Below are 25,924 nucleotides of genomic sequence, written 5' to 3'. Positions count from 1 at the left end.
TCTTTAAGATATATCATTAATATTTGATATAATTATCTTTTTCACAACAACTGCAAATTTTCTTAATATGATTTACTTAAAATCCGACAGTTTACTTTTTAGAACAAAATTTCAAGATTTTATTTTCTACAATTTTAATCTGGATAGTTTAAGTACAAAAAAAATTCACCCTGAACTTGTTAAATAGGTTCTAAAAATCAAGACCTGCAGTAATTGGTTTCCAGTTTTTGGAGCAATACACAGTCCATCTAGCCTAAGAACTAGAATATCTGTTTTTATTACTTTTTGTAATTTATTTATCTTATTCAATTTCAGAGTATAGATTAAACTGAAGTCCAGAAAGTTGTAAAAGCATAAATTATTTTTGATTTATGAATGAAATCAGTACAATCAAAATACATGGATCCTGAAGTATTTTTGTCCAGTCAGACGTATTTTGTGATTGAGGAATCAGAACAGCTTCAGTATAGAAGCTGTTTTCTGCAAGGAGCTCAGCTGTTTTAACCAGAACATGACAGACCTGGTATTGACAGGTGATCACAACACCACAGGCTGAAACGAGCGATGACAAGGATAATAGACAAATTTAGTGAACTGGATGTTGAAGGTTTAACTGATTTTAGGTTTTTATCCACCAATCTTATTTTGAAAAGTTTACAGACACACTTCTATAAATCTCCCAATATATTGGATATTTTAACTGGGAAATATAACTTCCTGAACTAAACTGTGCAGAGCTTCGTACTTCTGAAGTGATTTATCATCTTATTACATTTTCCTCCCAAAGAACAAGACTTATTGACTTTTAAAGAAGGCTTCATATAAAAACCTATTAATAAAAACTTTAAATACATCAACCAAATGATACATTTTTATGCTCTGTTGTGGAAAAGCTACTGGCTGGATGAAAAGTAAATGAAAAAGCAGCAAAAGTTTAAGACCACTGGACAAAATATTACACAACTCAGTCAATGTGGAAGCAAAATGTAAAGAAATGTGAGATGAATTTCCAACTCAACGTAAATGCAAAAAATAAAAAGGGGGAAAACTAAGAAGTCAGTAAATTACAGGTTGAAGGGTAAACAGGAACTTCAAAATGGGACATAAAGACAGTTTTGTCCATTTAGGCCACTGCAGGAGCTGAGAGGCTTGTTGGGCCTTTTTATGGGACTTGAGGACTTCATTGGACAGAAAAGCGTTCCTGCAATAAACATTTATTATTGCAGAGATGCAATAATAACCTCTGTGTTGATGGGCTTTGTTCTGGAGCCTGAAACGAGAGTCGTTGATCTCCTTTCACCTATCAGCAAAGGTTTTCAGGCATCATAGTAGCCTAAAAAACATTTTTTGAAGTGCTTTGCTTAGCAAGCATGTCATGAGATTCAGTTTGACCTTTTCCCATCCTGTGATCAGAGGGCAGATTTCTCCTGGTTTCCCATGGCGTCCCAGCAGCAGCTGATGGGAGGCATTTTCATCCTGTTGTTCCATTTTTTTAAATCAGGACAGTAAAAAGCAGATCATCTTATTAGACCACACTGTCTTGATGTCTAGCTCTGTTCGGCAACTCTTCACTGCAAAAACACAAAATCTAATAAAGTCATGAGGCCAAGGTTTGAAATCTTAGGCTTTCATTTAAACTTTGAATGTAAATTATACATATGGACGTATGAATGCATGAACTTGATATACAGTTTCCTTCAACAAAAATCCTATTATGAAAAATCACCTAAGCTCATAAAACAATTAGCAAATTGTAAGAAAGAAAAATAGGAAAAATGTAGGTTTATCATTTCTCAAGTCGCTATTTTTAATCATAAACAACCAAATTGCAGCGATATCGACTACTTTGCCAAGCTGCAAATGTTTTCATGAATTCAGTGATTATGCGTCGTTTTTAAACTAATATGTCACTTTATCCATCTTTTTTATCTTTTGGATTTCTTTTGGTCATAAAATCCAAAAGATAAATTACTTCAGATTGGATTTTATTTCAAAGTGAAAGTCAATTATCAAACGAAGTCAATGTGGCAATAAGAAACTTCAAGTTAAGTTGATTAAAATTAAACCGATTTTCAATATTTCAAAAAAATTGAATACATTATAAAAATCACTGCCTTTGCAAATGACTCAGACATGAGCTCCTAATGTCATTTAATTTGGATAATTCACTCATGATGCCAAAACGAATCAACTTATAACCAACAGACGTTCTTTCTGTACTGATAAATAAAATAACCAACAAAAACTGAGCGGGTTGCCAAAATGCAGCTCCACAGAAATCTATTTGTTAATTAGTATGCACCTTAATGTTTTATTTTTAGAATATAAAACAAATGATTATTTTAATTCCATCTACATTCTTCAAAATAGTAATGTTGTCATAAAACTTATCAGTGACACAATCTATTAGCTGATTTGTTCAATTCTCCCCAACAATCAGGCCAAAAGCAAGAGCAATGCTATTTATTTTAACTTCTCAAATCTGATTACTTTTTGGTATTCCTATATGTACAATTATGAGAAATAAGCAAAAAAAAACAAAAAACTTTTTATTATTAAGATTTGTGTTAGAGGTTAAAAGTATGATTTAAAAGTGATTCAAAATAGTTTTTCAAAATGTAAAACAAAATTAAATCCTGTTTCCATCAATAAACTTATTAAATCACAACAAAGTGTCAGGATGAGCTTTCTTCAGTTCTTCAGAAAGCAAGAATTTCAGCAGATAACAGGAAGGCTAACGTCATTACAGCAAAGTCGTTCTGCATTTCAATTTGAAGCTGTCAGAGCCAAGCTGTCATAAAGCTGGTCATGGATTTAATCCTGCTGTTTATCAAATTAATCCATCTTAGAGTTAGAAAATACACCTAAAAATTATAATGTGGTCAAAATGATTGTGCACACAGTGTACAGAGAAAGCTTATTTTTAACAGCACATCTTAAGCTCTTTTAAATGCTCCCACATGTTGAATAAAATGGAGTTCAATAATAGAGGTGTGGCTTATTTATTTTACAAATAAACCTCAAGCTGTTGCAGAACTTTAATTCAAATGGGATGAATAAACATTAAAAAGTTTGAATATTAAACTTTGGCTATGATTATGAACTGGCATTTATCAAATTAATATCTAAATATAAATTTATCAAGGTGAACTTGGGTCTCCAAAATATCAGGTCTGAGATCCTAATATTTTGGATGTTAGTAAGAAAGGCTCCAGTTTTCACTCCAGATCTGACCAGCCTCTTCTTGTAGAAACATACCAGTTTTATTTTGCTCCTGACACTCTCTGTCCTCACTGCATCATGTCACAGCAGTGCACAGACCGGCTCTCAGACCTGCTAAAATTAAAACCACTTGTAATAAAGCTAAAAATACGACGGCATGCAGCTTATCAAGCTACAGGACTCACGAGCAGTCTCAGATTTGATTTTGCCCTTATTAAATAAACTGTCCTCCATCAACTCTGAGGTGTAAATAAGCTGAAAATGCATGAAGCAGGAAGATGGCAGAGGCTCTCATTACAAAATTAGAGAATGTTTGCAGCTTTGACCTGCAGACACCTCAGACTAAACTTTCAGGGAAGCTATTTTTGAGGTGGCAGCAGTAAATCAAACCACAGAGTCCTGTTGCAGGAAGACAGTTTCCCCAGAGTGAGCTTCAGAAAGCTGCTAATAGCTTAACATGTGGATGATTTTCCTCAGATCTAATCCAAAAATATCTCCAATTTTCTTCAAAGGCAAAGAAAAATCATTGTGACAAACTGATCATTTCTGAATGGAGACATTCAATTGTTGAGGTATTTGGCAAACATGAGAAATATTTAGGGATAAATTATTTAAACCAGTGCGACAGAGAAATTCTGAAGTTTAATTAAAATTCAACTCTTTGGCTTATACAGACCACAGTTAACTTCACTTAAGCAGTTGTTTTTCCAAAAATCCTGAGTTAGTAAATGACTGTAAACTTAATTGTCTAAATAACCAAATTCCTCCAGGGAGATTTTTCCACCGCAATATTTCAAGGGATAAAAAAAACTGAAGTCATCCCATTTGTTGACTTGCGCTGGACTCTGCCTTAAAGCAGATTTAGAGTATAAACACAAAAAAGAAACTTGGTAAAATATATATTTTTTCCTTTTCAGCATGAGCTGGTTACTGGCATCAAGATGTGAGGAATTTTCAAAAAGCAATAAAACCACTAAATTGTTCTGTTTTGCTATTCTTTCTGTTAAAACTCCAGCGTAAGTACCAGTCACTTGGGTTTTTCCAGCTTTTTAGGGCATAATTACCATTGAAACCCCTCCACCACCTATTGCTGATTACTGCCAGCCTGTTAAATCAACACTGTGCCAAATCAATTTGGTCTTTATCAAAATTTAAGTTAATTTTACGCTTTTAGAGTTCTTTCAGCGACAGACTGAATATTTCTAACGTAGGTAAATTCTTGTAAATTAACACCTCATGTTCAGGTCGAGTGCCATTTTATAGCACAATCAAGTAGATGTGTTACCTTCTGTGAAATATGACTTAAAAGAAATAGGACTTCGTAATGTAATGCTTTATCGCTAATTAGGCCTCTTTCTCTTTAAAAACTCCTGCTCTTTCTGAAACTCCACCTTCATGGAAGTCATCACAACATCGTTCCTCTATTAACCCTCTAACAATGTTTTACCTGCGTTTCACTGAAAAGTAGCTTGCATGATAGGATCAGCAGTTCTACCAGGTGTTTGCTAATTTCTGCTGACTAGTCTGAAGGAGCCGAGTGAGGGAGTCGTGCTCTGGCTGCTCTGTGAGGCGAAGCTGCTTCTCGAAGGCGAGACGGGTTTTCCACAGCTAAATGAGATTCAAGGATTTCTCAAACGTGCATAAAAAAATCCAAGGCAAAACTCCAAGTTGGTATGTTTTTGGTATTATGTGAAAGAGTTGATTTCACATAATACTGCCCCTTTAAACAAGCTGAGGAGATAATATTGATATCATGACTATAGCACATGAATTATCATCCTGTTTTTAGAAAGACAGCACAAATTTATGGATGTGCTGTTATAAACATTACTTTCAACATAATATTTTATTGTCACACTAGTATTCATTCCAGCACGCCCCACCAACGCAACCATGCAGGAGGTTTACATTTAAAATGCAGCAGAGGTTTCTGTGCCTGCAGGCATCATCATCATCATCATCATCATCATCATCATCATCATCATCATCATCGTTGTTCAAAGGCAGAGATGAAGAAATGTCTCTACAACACTTTGTGTCAAGCAAAGAACACAAAGCAGCTTCAAGTTTAGCTACCTGCCTCTTCTGGTTAAACTGAATTATATTTACAGCATCACCAGTCAGAAGTTCACACTCAGTTATTAATATCATACTGCAGGTTTTTTATTTATGGATTTTAAGAATGGAACCAGAAACTTTTCTATCGCCGTCAACAAGTAGCTTATAACTCTGACTGGATATTCAACCACAGTTCTTGGTACGACTGTTAAAAAGAAATCAGAATCAGTTTGTTTTCCGACCACAACTTGTCTTTCAAGCATAGCTCATATTTTTTCCAACAGGTTCGGTATATAGGGTCTGACCCATAGAAACCATCAGATTTAAATTCCAGTGGGCAAAATCTTTTTTTCCCCACTAACAACTTCATGCAGAGCAACAGAAACACCAAATCAATCTCACAGCACGATGCTACCAACATATTTGAAAACCTCACTGTGACAACTTCAAATAGTTCTTGTCATTCTGGCCAAACTGTCTCATCAAACCGTGAAACTTTTCTCCAGAAGACATTTGACTTCTTCTCATATTAGAGTACATGTCTCTTTTTTTGATTAATAATCTCTAAGTCTATATCAGAATCAACTTTATTGACCAAGATTATGTGTAGAAACTAGAACTTTTAGGTTTCCAAGCACTCACAGCAGACATCAGCTGTAAAAGTAGAAACTTTGAAGGACATGAAATAGGGATAAAGCATAAAGAGAAGAAGTATTGTGACTGTGCAAAAATATTTTCTTTCACAGTATAGATGACTACTTACGGTTCATGAAAGAGACAAACTGTGGGGAGAAAACTGTCTCTGTGGTGGCTGGTTTTGAAAATAACACTCTGCAGCGCTGACCGAAAGGTAAAATTCTGTGTCCAGGATGTGTGTGGTCTGCAGAGATGCTAGCTGCCCCTTTTCTGACCTGTACAACTCCTGAATGGAGTAAAAGTCAGCAACCTCTCTCCTAATCTGCTTGTTGGTTGCAGTTTGGCCCTGTCATGTTTTGTGGCTCAACGAAAACACCGTGATGGACGAACACAGGACAGATCGACTAATTCCTGTGTAAAAGATGACCAGCAACTTCTGTGGGAGGTTGTACTCCTTCAGTTGCTACAGGACGTACAGTGTTTATACCTCAGGAAGTCCCAAGAAAAGGTGGTTCTCAGGAACCAGAAGTGATCCACAGTAAACAATGTTGTTGAGGTATTGTGTGGGACGTTCTCCCCCAGCTTGGTGTTAAACTGTTGTCACTGTGGCCAATCATGCTGGTCTTCCAGTATCACTGAATTAACATCAGGTTTGAGCCTGGATGGTTCATTGGCTGTTTTGGGAGATCCTAAATATCTTGATTTTATCTAAGAGGAGCAGATTTGGATTAGAAAGTTACAATTTGAGCAAATTTAGAACCTTAACGTGTAAATACAGCTAACATTGAGTCCATTGTAAATCAACCTCCTTCACTGCATCCTAATTGCACAAAGGAGTTTCATCATATATCCTTCCTGCCAGCAGTTGGTAGACTCTATAACCAACACTAAAAAAACTCAACAGCTGTTTAATGTGCAGTTATTAGTTTTTCCGTAATTATACAGTAGTATATTACTTATATTTGCATCTTCTTCTACATGCCTTGATTGCCTGCCACTTTGAAGCTATTGCATCAGAATTTCCCCACTTTGTGACAATAAACAATATTTCTTCTAGTCCTCTAACTTCAATGATTTCTAAGTGGTCAGGTATCTAGTAAATATTTTGGCAAAGAAATTGCTCATGGCTTCGAAAAGAGTGTGTCACCTGTGCAACTTTCTGAGGAACATCATTGAGAGTTTGTCTATACATTTGAGGCCAGGCATCAGAGGAGCTTGATGGGATGTTTAGATGGCATTTAGTTTAGACCTTGTGTGGATTAGAGTTCATCCATAAAAAAAAAAAGAACTGTTCAAAGGCATCATTAAAAAGACCAACATTATTCATCCCAGTGATGAGCAGATGGGCTGCAGCTCTGTAGGTTCTCAGAATGGGACATAAGGGAACATGATGCTCTCCATAATAACAGACAGGAGATCAGCCAGAAAACTTTGAGGATGTTTAACAACTCCAGCAACAGTGGGAGCAGAGGGGGATTTCCGTCCCATGAAGCTGCCTCACCCACAACAGTGATTGAAAAAAAAGGATGTTTGCTCCAAATCTGCACTGCATTTACTTTACATTCATTCACTCAAAAGACGTAAGCTTCAATGACCTTTCAGCAGGAAAAAAAACTAAAGAGTTTAACTTGATTTGAGGCTAAAACTACAGAATAAAAAGAAATCAAAAGTAACAAAATGGGTTTAAATATGCTAAAAAGTAAGATGTCCCACTCTGTGGCTAAATATGTAATTATAGACTACAAAAGACTTCTCCAGGCCAAACACAACTCTTTTTAATTTTTGAAATACTATTTAAGATAGAGACTAAATAAATGTGGAAATAACAGGGTGGTGGTGGGGGGGAGAGAGAGTTATCAAGCAGTTATTAGATGGTGGTAAGTCAACATATTAATATCCACAAAGATGGCATTTAGATAGTCAAAAACAAAATGTGTCACAAAGTGAAAACATGTTATAAATCAGAGTAAAACATAGTACAGTAAGATAAATGACTGCAAAATATTACAGGAGCATTAACTTCTGTGGCCTTCCTGCAGCAAGCCCTGACAATAATCAGCTTGTTTGGAAATAATGAGCTGATATAAGCAAAGCAGTGCAGAAAGTGAAGCACAAGGCGGCTCGTTGCTTACCTCCTGGCGCGTCTCCGACCAGTCACTCTGAGGTTTGTCATAACTTTCAGAGAAGGTAAGGAAAGTTTGGGAGGAGAAGCATGAAAAAAAGCCTCCCACTTCTCAGCTCTAATGTCAAGTTACGTGAACTGCGAAACGAAGTGCTGGACTTCAAATTTCAAAATAAAAGCAGTTTTGTATCAAGTCAAAGGCCAAAGTTAAGTCCTGATGTAGGAACTAGGTATTTGTTTATGATGGGCAGAAAATGATTGAATATAATTAATAACATGGGATTTAACTTGAGAATTTGGATTCATTTTGTCAGTAAACCTAGACTGTTATGATATTCTCACTGTGAAAATACTGAGAAATACTTTTATTTGTAAAAGTTACAAAAGTGAACTTAACTCATGACTAACATGAAGCTTACCTCCTGGTACCTCTAAGGAGGACATGTTGATTTCTGAGTTACTGAGTTACATGAATGAAAAATGTAAATGAAATATGTCGTTCACTCAAAACAGGCAGTTGGTTCTTTAGTTATCTACCCTTGGAGGAGCAGATATGAGAAGATAAACATGGTTCCTTCAGTGATTTAAAGCATTTTTGATACTTCGAAACTTGTTCTTTTTCTCAATGAGTTCTCACCATTGCTGATGAATGGATGGATGATCGATGGATGGATGACTTTACAGACGGACGTTCCAATAAGTAAACCTTGTTCAAAAATGCATTTATTGAAATCAAAATATCTCCAGCGAAAGTTTGCTTTCATTCTAACTAAAAACCGTGTTAATACCAATTTGGACAATACAATAAATAAAATAAATAAGCAAAACTTCCTAAAAGATGCCCAGAGCTTTGTATTTTACATCTGCTGTATCACAATTTCTAGAATATTCCTTTATAAATCTCGTCCCAAATGATTTAAATTCGCTTTTGTGGTGATTTCTAAAACGATCTGATGGTGTACAGTTAAGTTTATTGTCTTTATTGAATTTTCTATGTATTTTAATGCTGAATGTGCTTTTACTTTGAAGCTAAATCTTTATGTGCTGCAGTGACTTCCTGTCTCACCGTGTGTACTGACTATTGAACGAGTCACTCAGAGACGGGTAAATCCACCAATCAGAAACTGGAACCTAAACACGTGACTGCTAACATTAAAGGGGCGGGGCCTGCGCTAAGGTTTGGTCAAATGGCGCCAAACTGACGAGCTAATGTTGACTAAGACATGTAAACACCGACAGATACTTTCGTTTAAAAGTTCCTGTTTTCCAACAATAAAATCAAAATGAGGTTTGTTATAATTTCAGTCTATACTAGAAGTTTTTAATTATTTATACCAACATGTTATTTATTTTATATCACACTGAATAAGCACTGAAAAGGCCCAAAACGACTATTTACCAGCAGATTGGTGCTGCAGTAAGTTGTTGGCTTGAAGAAAGGAGGGTGACTTAACTGAAGAAACAAATATGACATTAAAGCACAGAAAATGTTTACTTTAGTCAACATTTTTAGAACAAAGGTGTCTCATACATCTACAAGGAATATGTAGATATATGAGACATACATCTTCTAGTATATCTACAAGATACATGATTCCAGTCTGAATAAAAACGTCTTAAAAACTTGATCCTATGACACACATTTTCTTATTTCTTTAGACCACTGCAGATGTCTCTTGATCAAAGGAATAAAACTAGTCAGAAGGCCAGGAAGTGGGAACAAACTGTTCCTGCTTTGAGTTGAGGTTTGGCTTAAAAGCTGCAGGAGAGTTGGTAAAAGGTCAATTTGACCTTATGGCGCTTAATGTAGTGTTGAAGAAGTAGTCTTATGCTATAACATATAAGTAAATGCTTCAGGATTCGTGTCCATTCTGTTGTTTTTCCACTTGTCCTTCAAGGACTTTTAGATGTTTACTGCTCGGCCATTTTTTTTGTGAGGGGATAGTCATGATTGGAATATACTCACCTGTGTTTTTAACTTTGCATTCCATTTCTAGGAAGAAACCCATTGTATATTTGTTTAATCAAAATATGTCTTTGAAAGAATAGGACAAGACCTTAAGTTTGTTGAGTAGTCATGTCAATTTTGTTTCTTGTCTTATAAAATTAGATTTAATGTGTGAATGTGGCCGAAAAGCCATTTTTTGTTCTGTAAAACGTTCTGTGCCTGATCACGGGGCCCTGGTTTAATTCTTTGCAGAACATGCAGTGTTTGTGTGATGAATTGGAAATGTTTAGTGTATTTTGTTCAATAATAAAAACTAAAAAGTATTGTGTATATTTGTTCCTTTTCTAAACTGTAAATTCAGCTCAGACTATTTACAAGGTTGTGAAGGTTGATCAAAGCGCTGATACAGTGAGCCAAACAAATTAACGTGACTCTTTGCACAGACATTAATATGAGAGTGGACTATGAAGACTGGAGGTCCAAGAGGCACAGGATAGTCTGATCACTAAATTTCAGTTTGTTGTTTCTTTAGTTGTTGTTTCAAGCTGAATTAAGATTTTTTTTTTTTCTGGTCCAGTTAATAAAAAAAACAACAACAAATTTTTACTTTTAGTGCCTTGTTTGTGGTGATCGTTTACTTCAAGTATTTGCATTTAATCAGTTGGTAATGTGATTCTGCCTCCTTGTGGTCAAATTACGTTACTTAATCGGGAAATGTCATCAAAGATACACAATTTAAAAATAATGCAAAATCATACACCATTCTTTTAATATATACGTGAATCAATACGTAAAAATTGGAACTAAACATTAATGTAAAAATTACATTAATTCTATAGATATTTTTTATGTTCCAAATCCCCACGTAGTTGTTTTATGACCAGCTATAATTCATCCTCTGTGCTTTCAAGTAGAAAATTAAAAATGATTTTAGAACAAGTCATTTCCACCTGAACTATGTCCAGGTTGCAGTTCTGTTTGATATATGGCGAATTCAGGATGTAAAATGCATTTAATCTTCGTCGATAGCACACCTGAGTGCATTTGATTCAATTTTTCACATATAACGTGCGGACAGTTATTTTGTTATGTTCCAAATGAAACTAGTTTAACTTAATGCATTTCATAATTACATAGGACTGTGGGTCACCTTATTTTCCAATATATTTTAAAATCAAAGTCAACCCATTAACGCAAAACATCATTCCTATAGACAAATTAAATAAAGCTTATTCAGAATCAAAGAAATAAAAACTCATTGATTTTGTAAAAAAACAACAACAACAAAATATCTTTCTTTTTTATTTAATTTGTTTTAAAATAAGTATACTATCAATTTGCTGTTAGCAGAATTAAAACCAAAGGAGAACACTCACATTGTTCTCAGTGACCAAAACGTTCAACTTAAGAAAGCCAAAAAGTGAAGTTTAAAGATAAAATCATTTCTTTCGCTCTGAATCACGTCAACGTTTTCTGCTGATGCTTTTTGCTTGTAACCAACGTAACCGTGCATTACTGCCATCTACTGAATCGGATTGGAATTAACGGCTTTGCAGTGGGAGAGTGACCATCCAGAAAATATATAGGGGTGTTCATACAGTTATATTATTTATTTATGCATTTATTTACTGTGAATTCACAACAGTCATAGATTAAATTTACTTAGTTTCAAACGTAATTATCATTGTTATTATTATCATATTAATTTATATTTATGTTAGGACAAGTAAAAATGATTAGAAACTGAGACCACCCCTCAGCTGTCATAAAATGGTATGATCCAACCAACTCAAATGCTCACAGCAACAAACGGGTTTTGTATTTATTGTAGTTACGTAGAAGGCCAAACCTCCTCTTAATCTACTCGTTAATAGATTTCTGCATTGTCCTCGAATATCCGAAAAATAAAGAAAAATGGTAAGAATATTTCAACTTTCTTCATTTGAACTTTTCTCAGAAAGGGAATCTGGGACTGGGATGACTTTAGCTCTTCGAATGTGTTCGCTGATTTAAACATAAAGTGCAATTTATTATCCTAGATTTTATGGGTAGATATTTCCAGCCTTGTTGTGAATGTAAATTCATTTAAAAATGTTTAGAGGGATAATTTTTATTTCTTTTTACTGACTCAAACCAGTGAACCAACTGCTAACTCGGTGGCAGTTAGCCGTTAGTTGACAGTTACCTTAATGACTGTTAAAGGACTTTGGTCAGCAGTTAATATTTGTCAAATATGTCTTCCTCTCCGGAACACATTGATGTGTATCTATGCGTGTAAAGAAAACACCCATGTTTTGACCAAAAACTGGCCTAGGGTTCCCTTTTTTGTTTACTATTGACCGTTTAACGGAGAGAAGTTATTTCAACTGATGTAACGGTCCACTCATCTTTCTGTTATTAAAGACAAACATTTGGTCACCAAGGCAACGGGGAATTCAGAATGAAGTCCTTCATTCTTTCACAACCACATTTTGGGCACAGAGGTTCATCAAATCAGTGTAGCGAGATGATTTTATTGGGATGGGGAGGATCACAGGCTGTCTAGGTAGTCATTATTTGTTGATGTGCCCTTTGTATCAATCAGTTAGCTTTATAATAGTCCATCCCAGAGCACTCTGATGCAGGATGACATGTTTTATCTGTGTTCCAGATTAAAATGTGTCTTTTCTTTCTGTCCAGCGTGAGTGCATCTCAGTTCATGTTGGTCAGGCTGGCATCCAGATTGGTAATGCCTGTTGGGAGCTGTATTGCCTGGAACATGGCATCCAGCCAGACGGACTGATGCCAAGTGACAAGACAGTGGGAAGAGGAGACGACTCTTTTAACACTTTCTTTAGTGAGACCGGTTCAGGAAAGCATGTTCCCCGGGCCGTGTTTGTAGACCTGGAGCCCACTGTTATTGGTAAGTCTAACCACTTGCTGGAGAGCACTGGATTTAGTTCAGTTTAATTTATTTGATGTGTGACTATTTATTTTCCATCCCTCCATAGATGAGGTGCGCTCTGGGACCTACCACCAGCTATTCCACCCTGAGCAGTTAATTAATGGTAAAGAGGACGCTGCCAACAATTATGCACGTGGGCACTACACCATCGGAAAGGAGATCATCGATCCTGTATTGGATAGGCTTCGCAAACTGGTAAGATCATGGAATGAAGTCAATTTCAAATCATCGGAAAAGACAAAGTAAATTTGTGTGACATGTGGATTCTGACAACCCTTCTCTGTTTCCAGGCTGACCAGTGTAATGGCCTTCAGGGCTTCCTGGTTTTCCACAGCTTTGGGGGAGGCACTGGCTCTGGTTTCACCTCCCTGCTGATGGAGCGCCTGTCTGTCGACTACGGCAAGAAATCCAAGCTGGAGTTCTCCATCTACCCGGCTCCGCAGGTGTCCACAGCCGTGGTGGAGCCTTACAACTCCATCCTGACCACCCACACCACCCTGGAGCACTCGGACTGCGCCTTCATGGTGGACAACGAGGCCATCTACGACATCTGCTGTCGGAACCTGGACATTGAGCGCCCCACCTACACCAACCTGAACAGACTGATGAGTCAGATCGTGTCCTCCATCACAGCTTCTCTTCGTTTCGATGGCGCGCTCAACGTGGATCTTGCCGAGTTCCAGACCAACTTGGTGCCTTATCCACGTATCCACTTCCCTCTGGCCACTTATGCGCCTGTCATCTCTGCTGAGAAGGCTTACCATGAACAGATGACCGTATCTGAAATCACGAACGCTTGCTTTGAGCCAGCCAATCAGATGGTGAAATGCGACCCTCGCCACGGCAAGTACATGGCCTGCTGCCTTTTGTACCGTGGAGATGTGGTGCCCAAAGACGTCAACGCTGCCATCGCCAACATCAAAACTAAACGTGGGATCCAGTTTGTGGACTGGTGCCCCACTGGTTTCAAGGTGGGCATCAACTACCAGCCTCCCACTGTGGTTCCTGGTGGAGATATAGCCAAGGTCCAGAGGGCTGTGTGCATGTTGAGCAACACCACGGCCGTTGCAGAGGCCTGGGCTCGGCTCGACCACAAGTTTGATCTGATGTACGCCAAGCGTGCCTTCGTTCATTGGTATGTGGGTGAGGGCATGGAGGAGGGAGAGTTCTCTGAGGCCAGGGAGGACATGGCTGCATTGGAGAAGGATTATGAAGAGGTCGGAACAGATTCTATTGAAGGAGAGGGAGATGAAGAAGGAGGAGAATATTAAAATGGTCTCCTAAAACTAGTTCTGTGTTTTAAGTCTTTCTCTTTATATTTTGATGTTTTTTTTCTGGCCATTTTGCCTTCGAGTACTTTGAAATGTTTCCAATCATCGTAAATACTATGTTTGTTTTCATTTTTATTTCCTTTTCTCAGGTCTGTTTCATAAAAGCAGGTTTCAGAAATTCAGGGTAAGCGATAAAGCCAGGCTTCATCAGTTCATCTTGAATTTTGTTGCACAAAGGCTGAGTAATTCAGGTGAATGGATGCATATAGATTCCTTTAAGAGACTGAGATTGATCAAAGATGTACTGAGACTACAATGGGTAAATTAAGTGCATCATATCTCAAACCAAATAAGCAACGTCTTTGATGTAGTCTTATGAGAAATTGAAACACATCATTCTCTATTGCTTGCTGAAATAGCAAGCAATAGAGAATCGATTAAATGGATAATTAACAAAAAACATTTGTTTCTTGTACTTTTAACTAAAAATAATCAAATAGCATTCACGTATTTACCTATTTTTTGCTCAAATTAATGAATTTTAACTTATAAATGAACGGATGTGAATATTATAATGTTTGTTAAGCTTTTTCTTCCACATTTTATCAATATTTATACAGATCAAACATGACTGGATCAAAGTGGACCTGCCAGCACAACATTAAATATAAGAACATTTTGCAACACCTGGGAAACATAAAATGTTGACGACAGCTTAGTAATGACTCAGAAGGTGTCTGCTGACATATTATGTGCTCATACTTATTTTAGTCATTGACAAAACCACTATCTGGACAGCACCAGGAAACTTTACCAATATGTTGCTCCAGATGCAGTCAGCATTTCGGATCATCTTAAATAATTTAATGCACGTAGTAATATAAGAGGCTGTTGACTTTAGCGACAGTTGACTTGATTTTATTTCAACTATAGCACACTTCCTGTGAAAGTTTAGATGCTTGTATTTTGAAAGGACATTTTCCTGTTTGACAACTTGATTCCAACACTTTTGCTTCTTTACCAGCATTTCTTGAACTCCCTCAACATACACAATAGCCTATGAAAGCTCTTTATTCTGACAAACCTGGAACAACAGCGATCACAGTGACACAATCAGAGTGACAAAGTGCACATGAATAATTAACATTGTAATATTAAAATAACACTGCCGAGATGATTTGAGTCATATAATGCAGGCTGATTAAATAAAAAAGGCCAACACAGAGCGATGAGAAAATTTAATAATCAATGACAAAACGTATTAGTTTCTGATTGGGATGAGCTCTGACTGAACAGATAAAGAAAGAAGTTTATAATAACCAGTTATTAACATACCACTGGAAATGTTATTATTTTTTGCTTTTGTTATTGCTTCAAAATATATAAAAACCTACAAGTCTATCATACAATATTTAGGAATCATTTTCTCACCCAGTGAATGAAAACATTGATCGTCTTGTTAAAAGTGTTTGTTTACTTCAAATATGTGCATTTGATCATGGTATAACGTAATCCTGCCCACTTGTGGCGAATATCAATGCGTTTGAATGTCAAATTATGTTACTTCATCGGAAAATTACATCAACGACAAAGAATGTAAAACATAATACAAAATCATACAGGCTTACCTGTGGTGTAAGCTACAATGAAGAAATTGCAAAATCCCATCAGGGTGCTTTCAGAATCCTCCTCAGATTTTCAAGATGAACGTTTGCACAAATGTTTGTCAAAAATAACTTTCTAACTTTTCATGCCTTGTTGAGGAACTTCATGAACACATTTATGTGCTGCTTGGCTGTATCAAATAATTTAATAGTAAGAGTTCTGTCAACTGCAATATAGGGATATTAGATATACCTCAGGCTTTTTAAAATATTGGAAGAATTGTTTGTGTATTTTGTGATGGATGTGCTTGTTTTTTTTTTTTTTTACTTAATGATTTGTTTTATTTTTTCTAAATGGTGTGGATGACTTTTTGTCTCAATATAAAGACTTTCTGTGTTTGTTGTGGAGATGTTCACATCCCGATGCCCCATGAAGCTGTTTTATTACGAGGTATAATTCACTTTTGTGTTCTTGTGTCGAACATTAAAAAGAATTTTAGAATACGTCATTTTCATGTGATCCAGCTTCTGGTTGCAGTTCTGTTTGAGGTGAATTCAGGAATATTGAAACATCAGCTTATTCAGAACAGGATAGATAAAAACACATTTGTTTTTTATATATAGCACAGCTGGGTGCATTTGACTCAGTATTTGTATCTTAGAGACTTTCTGTTTGGAAGCCAGGACACATGACACTTGAACTTAACTAAGGAAGTGGAATGTAAAGATATGTATTCAAAAGTAATTAATTTCACATGAATTAAATTACCGTGACTAAATTTTAGTCACGTTAATGTTGCTTATGAATTAAAATGGGGATACCTTTCACACAGCAAATATAAAATTAGAACTAAAAGTGAAGTTGATATATTTTAGTTGGAAATCAACGTAAAGGTGCATTTCTGCCACCTACTGGATTAGATTGGGAACAGCGCCTTAGCTGTGAGCGTGACCATCTGGAAAATAAGGAAGGGAATTCAAGTAATTATTTATTTATCTACTGTGAATTCACAATGATCACTAATTATATTTACATTACTTGATAAATAATTATTATTGTTTTTATTATCTTATTAATTTGTATTAATGTTAGGAAAGTAAAAATTCTTAAAATCAAGAAAACCCCTCAGCTGTCAGAAAATGGTATGGTCCACTCAACTCAAATGCCCTCAACTGCTAACGGTTGTATGGCAGTTGCCGAAGCTTACTTTGTTCTAAACATCTTCTTTCTAGATTTCTGCTTCGTCGTTGTACGTCCAGAAAATAACAAAAAATGGTAAGAATATTTAAATTTTTCCTATTTTAATTTTTTTAAGAAAGGAAAGGCGATCGAAAACTGATTTAACTCTCCCAATATGCGCGTTAATTTGAACAAAAATAGCATTTTATTATCCAGGGTGTCGTGGCCAGAAATTTTTGACCCAGTGGTAGATGTAAATTCATTTAGAAATGGCCTGAGGAATATTTTCTTACTTTTTTTCAATCGTGAATATGCCTCAAACGACCCGCTAGCTTAGTTGCAGTTGGTCGTTGGTTGACAGTTAGCCTAACGGTTGTTGTGTTTGGCGCGCATTTAGTCAGTTTGAAATGTCTTCCCTTTTGGGACAACTTGATGCTTTGGGACGAACTTCCCACTCCCCACCAAAACAAACAAGTAAAAAATATTTTTAGTAGAAACAGACCCATCTGCTCTCTCTCCTTTTTTTTTATTTTTAATTTGCTGGTTTTCGGTTATCTCAGAACAGTTTCCTCAACTGACATAACGGTCCATTCAGCTTTCTGTTAAAGGTAAACGTTTGGTTCCCGCTAACGGCAGATTGCTCGCTCTTTCACAGCCAGATTTTTGACAAAGTTCTCAATATTTGAAGAATAAAACTATAAACGGTTCATCCAATATTTTATATCAGACTGATTTAATTAGATTAGGGTGACCAGTGTTTTTTGATGAGCTCTTTCTGTATCGATTCATTAGCTTCATAATGGTTTATTTTCCCACTTTGATGCTAGATAGCATGATTTATCTGTGTCCCATATTAAAATGAATCTTTTCTTCCTGTCCAGCGTGAGTGTATTTCCATCCATATTGGTCAGGCCGGATGCCAGATTGGCAATGCATGCTGGGAGCTGTATTGCCTGGAACATGGCATCCAGCCAGATGGTCTGATGCCGAGTGACAAGACCGCAGGAAGAGGAGACGACTCCTTCAACACCTTCTTCAGTGAGACCGGTTCTGGAAAGCATGTCCCCCGGGCCGTGTATGTGGACCTGGAGCCCACTGTCATTGGTAAGTCTCACCTCTTGCTGGAGAGCATTGAATGAAGCAATTGACATCAAGGATTTGAATATGTGTTCATTAAAGTTTATTTAATGTGTGACTATATTTTTCCATCCCTCCATAGATGAGGTGCGCACTGGGACCTACCACCAGCTATTCCACCCTGAGCAGCTGATCAGTGGTAAGGAGGACGCTGCCAACAATTATGCGCGTGGGCACTACACCATCGGAAAGGAGATCATCGATCCTGTGTTGGATAGGATTCGCAAACTGGTAAGATCATGGAATGAAGTCAATTTCAAATCATCGGAAAAGACAAAGTAAATTTGTGTGACATGTGGATTCTGACAACCCTTCTCTGTTTCCAGGCTGACCAGTGTAATGGCCTTCAGGGCTTCCTAGTTTTCCACAGCTTTGGTGGAGGCACTGGCTCTGGTTTCACCTCCCTGCTGATGGAGCGCCTGTCTGTCGACTACGGCAAGAAATCCAAGCTGGAGTTCTCCGTCTACCCGGCTCCGCAGGTGTCCACAGCCGTGGTGGAGCCTTACAACTCCATCCTGACCACCCACACCACCCTGGAGCACTCAGACTGCGCCTTCATGGTGGACAACGAGGCCATCTACGACATCTGCTGTCGGAACCTGGACATTGAGCGCCCCACCTACACCAACCTGAACAGACTGATGAGTCAGATCGTGTCCTCCATCACGGCTTCTCTTCGTTTCGATGGCGCTCTCAACGTGGATCTGACCGAGTTCCAGACCAACTTGGTGCCTTATCCACGTATCCACTTCCCTCTGGTCACTTATGCGCCTGTCATCTCTGCTGAGAAGGCTTACCACGAGCAGCTGACCGTAGCTGAAATCACCAACGCTTGCTTTGAGCCAGCCAATCAGATGGTGAATGCGACCCTCGCCACGGCAAGTACATGGCCTGCTGCCTTTTGTACCGTGGAGATGTGGTGCCTAAAGACGTCAACGCTGCCATCGCCAACATCAAAACCAAGCGCACCATCCAGTTTGTGGACTGGTGCCCCACTGGTTTCAAGGTGGGCATCAACTACCAGCCTCCCACTGTGGTTCCTGGTGGAGACATGGCCAAGGTCCAGAGGGCTGTGTGCATGTTGAGCAACACCACGGCCATCGCAGAGGCCTGGGCTCGGCTCGACCACAAGTTTGATCTGATGTACGCCAAGCGTGCCTTCGTTCATTGGTATGTGGGTGAGGGCATGGAGGAGGAGAGTTCTCTGAGGCCAGGGAGGACATGGCTGCATTGGAGAAGGATTATGAAGAGGTCGGAACAGATTCCATTGAAGGAGAGGGAGAGGAAGAAGGAGGAGAATATTGAAATGGCCACCTGAAACTAGTTCTGTGCTTTCAGTCTTTCTCAGTCCGTTCCGATGTTTTTCTACTTACTGTTTTAATGCTCAAGTACTTGAGATGTTGACAATACTTTGATTGGAATATACTTGTTTGTTTTAACTTTGTATTCCCATTTCTAGGAAGAAACCCATTGTATTGTTGTTACTTATCCAATACATGTTTGTGAATGAATAGGAATACATTAAGTCTTTTCAGTAATCAGTTTTCTGTCTTACTGTATTAAATTAGATTTGATATGTGAAAAATAGTCAAAGACTATTTCTGTTTTGTAAAATGTTTGAATTGTTGCCCTGTGACTGTTGACAGGGAGTTGTTTTAATCCTTTCCAGAACATGCAGTGTTTGTATGGTGAATTGATTTTATTTGTGTGTGTATTTAAACAATAAAAATTAATTATTTGAGTTGGTTGCATTAATTTGCTCTTTTATGAACAGGGAAGATAAAATATAAACATTAAAATCTTCTCCACACAAAAAATGTTTTAATTGATTGTCTTATGTTTTCCACACACAAAACCTTGGGACTAAATGGCTAAAGTTTTTTACAAATAAATGAAATTATTAATCATATAGAACAGGATCATAGTCTGGCAAGTAAATACTATCTTATTTTTGTAAGGATATATAAAAGCATGAATGTTAGATACAATAAAAAAAACTCGGAGCCTTGTTAAAAGTGATGTTTGTTTAGATAAGTATTTTCATTTAATGTAATACTGCCCCCTTGCGTTGGCATGTCACATCGGAAAATGCCACCAAAGATGCAGAATGGAGAATAAAACATAATCATACATGTATGTACGTGTGAACGAATATTTCTTCTTTGATGAATTCAGAAATATTAAGTTTGGCTTCTTAAACTGTTTTCACAAGTTAAAGGATGTGCAGACAGTTTCTTCCACTTTTTAATCATAGAATAAAGATTAAGATTTGTCTTAATCTTGTAATAATAGTATTGCAAAATTAAGTTAAATTCATTTTCTGCTTACTATATTGCATAATTCTGTGGGTTACTGTAATTTATAGTAAAAAATTACTATACATTTATTACGTAATTTTCTCAATGCTTTAATGCTTTACTTACAGAAAGTAAAGCAATGATCCCTGGACAAATGAAATAAAGTATTCCAAAAACAGTGAAACATGATTTTCTGAGTCTGTGAAATAACAAAAAGAAGAAATTTTACTTTTAACTGAATTGATACTCAATTAAACAATTGTTAGGGGGAATAAAATGAACCCAGGCTGTCAGTGGCCAAACCTCTCTGACACCAAACATGTATGTCTGCTATAAACTTTCAACTTAACAAAACAAAAAAGTGTAGTTTAAAGGTAAGTATTGTAAAATATTTTATTTCACACTGAATCATGTTACTGATGTTTCTGAGCTAAACTGGTCTTACTTCCACATAGCTAATTATTTACAATTAGAAGTACAATTAAGTCTTTCCACTTTCTTAAAAGTTTTTTTTAAATGATGCTTAAAGCTATTTTGTAATACCTGGGTTATTTTTACAACTCTGGCTAACACTAACTCAGTCCATTTTTTTACTTGTTTCAAAACATTTCAGATTTAAGTCACTCTTCAACGTTTTTGGAGGAAAGTCTAATTTTTGTTGTGTATATTTTTTCCAGCTGGTTTCTTAATTATGATAATTTCATGAGATTTCTATTCTTGTTTGTACTCAACAGTGACCTCTACTGGTTGGAAAAAGGTTTGAAACGGACAATAAAGATTTCAAAACCACCTCATAAACTTTATTTCATTTTCTACAAACAGTTTGAAGTTCTTCATGTTGTGCAACCAGAATATTGTGAATATTTAATTGAGGGAGTGTAAAATTTTGAGAGATGAATTATGATGAATCACCAATAACTGATAAAATGGCTATGTGTATCACACTTTACGGTTGTGTCTAATTATTAAGCAGCTTCTTTTTTTCAAATGAAATGAGCCAAATTAAAGATGGGCTCAAAATCAACTCTTAAACTTCGCTGCTTTCAAATAGAGGATAGAAAGAAGTCTGCATCTTTCAGAAAGATCATTTTTATGCAGGGCAATGACTTTTTCACAATATTAAATTGCTTTAATGCATGTATTTCTCCCTCAATAACCTTTTCACAAATATTCATTACTCTGGGAGCCGCCCCACTCCACGTCACGCAGTGAAACGACTCTAGGTAGTTCATTTTATGGCCTCTAGGGGGCAAGAACAGGAAGTATGAGTTTTTAAGTTTCATTTCTTCAGCGAACATCGAGGCTCTCAGCCTTTGGTTGACCTGCTTCTAACCAAATATCTGCAGGATATAAAGGAGGTGAGTCTTAAACTATGACTGAGCTTAAATATATATAAATATATTTATACAAGTATCTGGGCTCCACTGTCACATGTACTGTCTTCCTGTGGGATTTATTAAATTAAACCCACAAATTCAATTCAAAGCTTCAGTATCAAACATGAACAGACACTAAAATGTAATGTTTATCCTAATGTCTAAATTTGACAATTTATTCTCCAGCTCCCTAATATATATTTATTAAGTTATTGTTTATATATGAGGTGTTTCTGTCAGGCAGCCAGGAAAACGAAACTTATGGCTCTGAAAGGAAAGGAAGTCAGACATAAAGCTGGAGTTAAATGGTAACGTGATTTTAAGAGCATCCAGATGCACGTTGATGTCTGACATGTTGGTAATCTCTCCCATATATAGCACTAAAATATAAATTCATCACACATACTGAAACCCGTTTTATTCATTTTGTTTTGATGTAATTTGTGTGTTTATGTTGCAGATTCAAACTTGAGTTTGCTCTAGAAGTTGAGGTCAGATGGCTGCTCTGAACCCAAGCCTCTCCAGAAACCAGCAGAAAACTATCTGCTCTCAGCTGGGAAACGTCAAACTGAAGCTGATCTACAAAGCCTCTGTCCACGGCTTTACTGCTGCCGCCTTCCACCAGAGATGTGACAACCAGGGGCCCACTGTGTCTGTGGGCTACAATACCACTGGTTATGTGTTTGGAGGCTACGCCAGCCAACCGTTCAGTCAGTCTGGGCAGTGGGTGAATGATAACCAGGCTTTTCTTTTTAGTTTTACTGGTGGAAAACTCCAGAAGTACCCCTGTACTAATGCTGCTAATGCACTTCTAATGGATCAGAACAATGGTCCTTTTTTTGGAAATGCTTTTGCTCTTATCTATCAAAACCAACCAGTGACCTACAGCGCTCCGGGGAATTATTACAACTTCAATGCTGCAGAAATGCATGGAAATGACCTGAAGCTGAGTGAATGTGAAGTTTACCAGGTGGAAGGTGAGTCCTAAGTGAAGGAATTACAAAAATCTAAAAACAGAAGTTCTTATGTAATGTATATACAGCTCTGGAAAATAACAAAGAGCCCTCTGCACTGACCCCCATTGAAAACCTTCTAGTTATTCCACAAAATATTGATCTCTGAACTCTTCCTGAGTTAAAACATCAGTATTGTTGTTTCTAAATAAATATAAACTTGTTTTCTTTTCATGACTTGAGTTCTGAAAGCCCTGCATCTTTTTGTTATTTTGACAATTTCTAATTTTCTGGAAATAAATACATCTTTGCTTGGAAATTCAGACATGTTGTCAGTAGTTTACAGAATACAAGTAAAATCAGAGAAACTGATCATTTTAAGTGGTCTTTCATTTTTTCCAGAGTTTTATATTCAGTCAGTTTTCTGCTGCACATCACTCAACATGTCAAACATGTTAAATATGCTCTTTAAGTTTACATTTTGAATTTACATAATATCTACATACTCTTCTGGACAAGTAATGTTTAAAATGATATTAAAATTAAATTATGTTGCTCTTCACCAGAATCCATTGAAATTGAGAAGCCGTGGAGGAATGTCGTCTGGGAATCTAAGTGAGTGTAAAAGAATTTACTGCCTTTCAACTTTTTGTCAAACATAAATTGTTAACATTTATTTGTTAAAACAATCTAAAAGTTATGCATGCATGTGTTAAGCCTCTGTTACTCTGATACCCATAATGAGTTTTCAGTGCAATCCTTAACCTTCAGGCCACATGTTTTTAATGTCATTTTAATCCAGCTGCTCTGTGAAAATATTCTAGATTTGTTAGAGAAGATTAGAGAGATTATTAACACAACATACATGGACGTTTTTATCATGATGCTTAAAATGATTCTGCAGCAGGTTTACTGTTGGCAGTTTCTCAGTAATTTGATGTTTCTCTGCAGGAAGAGGTCGGAGCTGATGGAGAGCATCAAAACCTACAAACCCACACTCAGTTCTGTGACCCAGGCTCGGGTTTTGCTCATCGGACAGGTCGGAGCCGGAAAGTCCAGCTTCTTCAACTCCATCAACTCTGTTTTCAGAGGCCACGTCACCAGCCAGGCCATCGCTGGCAGCTCTTCCACCAGCCTCACCACTCAGGTCTGACTCTGCTTTCCGTCTACACAGTTCACTGCGTCTCAGGAAAACAATAATCTCTACAACGGGATATTTGTGAAATCTTTTCTAGTTCCGATCCTACTCTGTGAAAGCTGGACGAGAAGGCAAACCCCTGCCAATCATCCTGTGTGACACCATGGGCCTGGAGGACAACAAAGGGGCGGGGCTTGATGTGGAGGACATCAGCAGCATCCTTAAGGGACATGTGCCGAATTGTTACCAGGTGGGATGTTTGATTTCGGTTTGTGAAGCATAACTTGTGCGTTACATGAAGTGAATTTAACACATTCTTCTTTTACGTCGACAGTTCAACCCAGCTGCTCCTCTTCTTCCCGAGTCTCACGGCTATCGCAAGTCTCCGGCTGTCAAAGACCAGATTCACTGTGTAGCTTATGTTATTGATGCCAGCAAGGTCTCCATTATGCCCCCAAAGCTGGAGGAGAAGATGGAGAGCATCCGCAGAAAGGCTAACCTGTTGGGTCAGTAGATTCTGTCACTGAGTCACTTTCACTGATGAATTTGAAAAAGTTTCAGCTCAGTTTTTTACAGCATGTTGGAAATGTTTGTTTGCAGGGATTCCTCAGCTGGTTCTGCTCACTAAAGTGGATGAAGCTTGTCCTTTGGTGAAAGACGATCTGAGAAACATCTATAAGAGCGGATACATCAAGGACTTGGTGAGGATTCTTTTAATTATAGATTAATTACTCTATGTTTACATGCTAAGCTTGATAAAACCGTTCTGAACCGCTGTGTGGTCCAGATGCAGGAGGTCAGCGTCAGGGTGGGCGTGCCGCTGTCCTGCGTTGTTCCAGTCAAGAACTACAGCGGGGAGCTGGAGCTGGACTTGAACTGCGACATCCTGCTGCTCAGCGCCGTCATCCAGATGCTCCGGTTCGTCGATAACTACTTCGATGACCTCAGCGACCGACTGAGCAGCGTCAAATGCGAGGATTAAGAATCTGTATTAACAAAACCTGACAGTTCACGCTTATCTGCTTATCTATCAGTATTTACGCATTTATCCAAAACAACTCTAGAGTTTTACATATTCAATGCAACTGAATATACATATTTACCTTATAAAGGTAAACATATTACCTTTATATTTACCTTATACAAATTGACTGCAACAACTTACAACTCCAGTCTGATGATGTTTTTGTTTCTCATTGGTTCTTGAACGTCTTTAAATTGGGGGATAATGTTTTTAAAGTTTATTCTGCAGGTTTGGTTGTAGATTATGATGTAATCATAATCTGAAACATTTAAGTTCAACAACAAAGGTAGGAAATCAGAAAGTTGTTCACTTCAATGAGTCTGGATAAATCAGATTTATTACCTTAATTGTCTTGGTGACTTGGTATTTTTCAGGACGTTTACACAGGAACTCCAGGAAAACAGCAAATATATCTGTGGGCATAAAACTGAAGTAAAATCTAGTAAGTAAAAATTATATCATAGCTTCATGTGTAAAGATTTGCTGATATTTGCCTTTCCTGGATACCTTAGAATGTTGAAAAAAAAAATCCCTTTCTATTTGTTTTGTCCACCTAAGTGTTGTTTACAGTTCACTTATTTATGCTTTTTTTAGTTAAAAAAACAATCTGAGACAGATTTATTACATGCAAGTGTCAGTTCATACAAGATGGAAAAAAATGCATACGCAAATAATGTGGAGAAAGAATGTCTGGAATTATTTATTGAGAGAATCCAATAAAATCAATAGTTTAAAATATTTTGCCCTGAAACCTAATTTTATCTAACACTTCTTTTTTGTTTTTCTATTTTGAGAAATATACTGTTATGAACTGTGTGATTCTGAGAGGCCTGGAGGAAACAAAAACAAACCATCATCCTCTTACTACTTCCTGTTGTCTTCTTCGTCATTTTCGGCAGTAGTAACATCTGGCTGTTGCTCATGTGACTCATAATTCGAAAAAAAAAAAATGTTTCCAGTGGAGGCGCAAAATACTTTTTATTGAAAAATGTCTAAAATTTTCAAATTCATTTT

The 25,924-nt window shown here is 37.1% G+C and overlaps 3 protein-coding genes and 1 pseudogene across 4 annotated transcripts in view; 3 read left to right on the top strand and 1 right to left on the bottom strand.

Moving 5' to 3' along the window:
* Positions 1 to 8,139, bottom strand: part of kank3 (KN motif and ankyrin repeat domains 3) — a 35,954-nt gene extending 27,815 nt beyond the window's left edge. For both annotated transcript variants that reach the window (XM_055056770.1, XM_055056779.1), the window contains exon 1: positions 8,049 to 8,139. The gene's annotated coding sequence lies outside the window, so the exon portion shown is untranslated. The remainder of the gene's footprint in view (positions 1 to 8,048) is intronic.
* Positions 8,140 to 11,822: 3,683 nt separating this feature from the next.
* On the top strand, positions 11,823 to 14,219 carry LOC129377132 (tubulin alpha chain-like). The gene is made up of 4 exons (XM_055056892.1): positions 11,823 to 11,903; positions 12,666 to 12,888; positions 12,977 to 13,125; positions 13,221 to 14,219. Exons 1-4 carry the CDS (start codon positions 11,901 to 11,903, stop codon positions 14,199 to 14,201), a joined length of 1,356 nt encoding a protein of 451 aa, XP_054912867.1. The 5' UTR covers positions 11,823 to 11,900; the 3' UTR covers positions 14,202 to 14,219.
* A 2,754-nt stretch (positions 14,220 to 16,973) lies between these two features.
* Positions 16,974 to 19,863, top strand: LOC129377032 (tubulin alpha-1B chain-like; annotated as a pseudogene).
* A 1,826-nt stretch (positions 19,864 to 21,689) lies between these two features.
* Positions 21,690 to 25,551, top strand: ifi44f5 (interferon-induced protein 44f5). The gene is made up of 8 exons (XM_055056742.1): positions 21,690 to 21,777; positions 22,256 to 22,772; positions 23,315 to 23,363; positions 23,700 to 23,895; positions 23,984 to 24,136; positions 24,221 to 24,392; positions 24,487 to 24,587; positions 24,674 to 25,551. Exons 2-8 carry the CDS (start codon positions 22,292 to 22,294, stop codon positions 24,866 to 24,868), a joined length of 1,347 nt encoding a protein of 448 aa, XP_054912717.1. The 5' UTR covers positions 21,690 to 21,777; positions 22,256 to 22,291; the 3' UTR covers positions 24,869 to 25,551.
* The last annotated feature ends 373 nt before the right edge of the window (positions 25,552 to 25,924 follow it).

Source organism: Poeciliopsis prolifica, unplaced genomic scaffold, assembly GCF_027474105.1.
Source record: "Poeciliopsis prolifica strain line A6 unplaced genomic scaffold, Auburn_PproV2 SCAFFOLD002, whole genome shotgun sequence".
Lineage (NCBI taxonomy): Eukaryota > Metazoa > Chordata > Actinopteri > Cyprinodontiformes > Poeciliidae > Poeciliopsis > Poeciliopsis prolifica.
Note: the sequence above shows the minus strand (reverse complement) of the source record. Positions and strands in the feature narration are given on the sequence as shown.

Bases quoted from the DNA above. Each gene is read 5' to 3' on its own strand.
- LOC129377132 (XM_055056892.1), top strand. The intron at 12,889-12,976 runs GTAAGTCTAACC...ATCCCTCCATAG, and splicing joins CCTGGAGCCCACTGTTATTG to ATGAGGTGCGCTCTGGGACC. The intron at 13,126-13,220 runs GTAAGATCATGG...CTCTGTTTCCAG, and splicing joins TGGATAGGCTTCGCAAACTG to GCTGACCAGTGTAATGGCCT.
- ifi44f5 (XM_055056742.1), top strand. From the start codon at position 22,292: ATGGCTGCTCTGAACCCAAGCCTCTCCAGAAACCAGCAGAAAACTATC. The intron at 23,896-23,983 runs GTCTGACTCTGC...AATCTTTTCTAG, and splicing joins CCACCAGCCTCACCACTCAG to TTCCGATCCTACTCTGTGAA. The intron at 24,588-24,673 runs GTGAGGATTCTT...TGTGTGGTCCAG, and splicing joins GCGGATACATCAAGGACTTG to ATGCAGGAGGTCAGCGTCAG.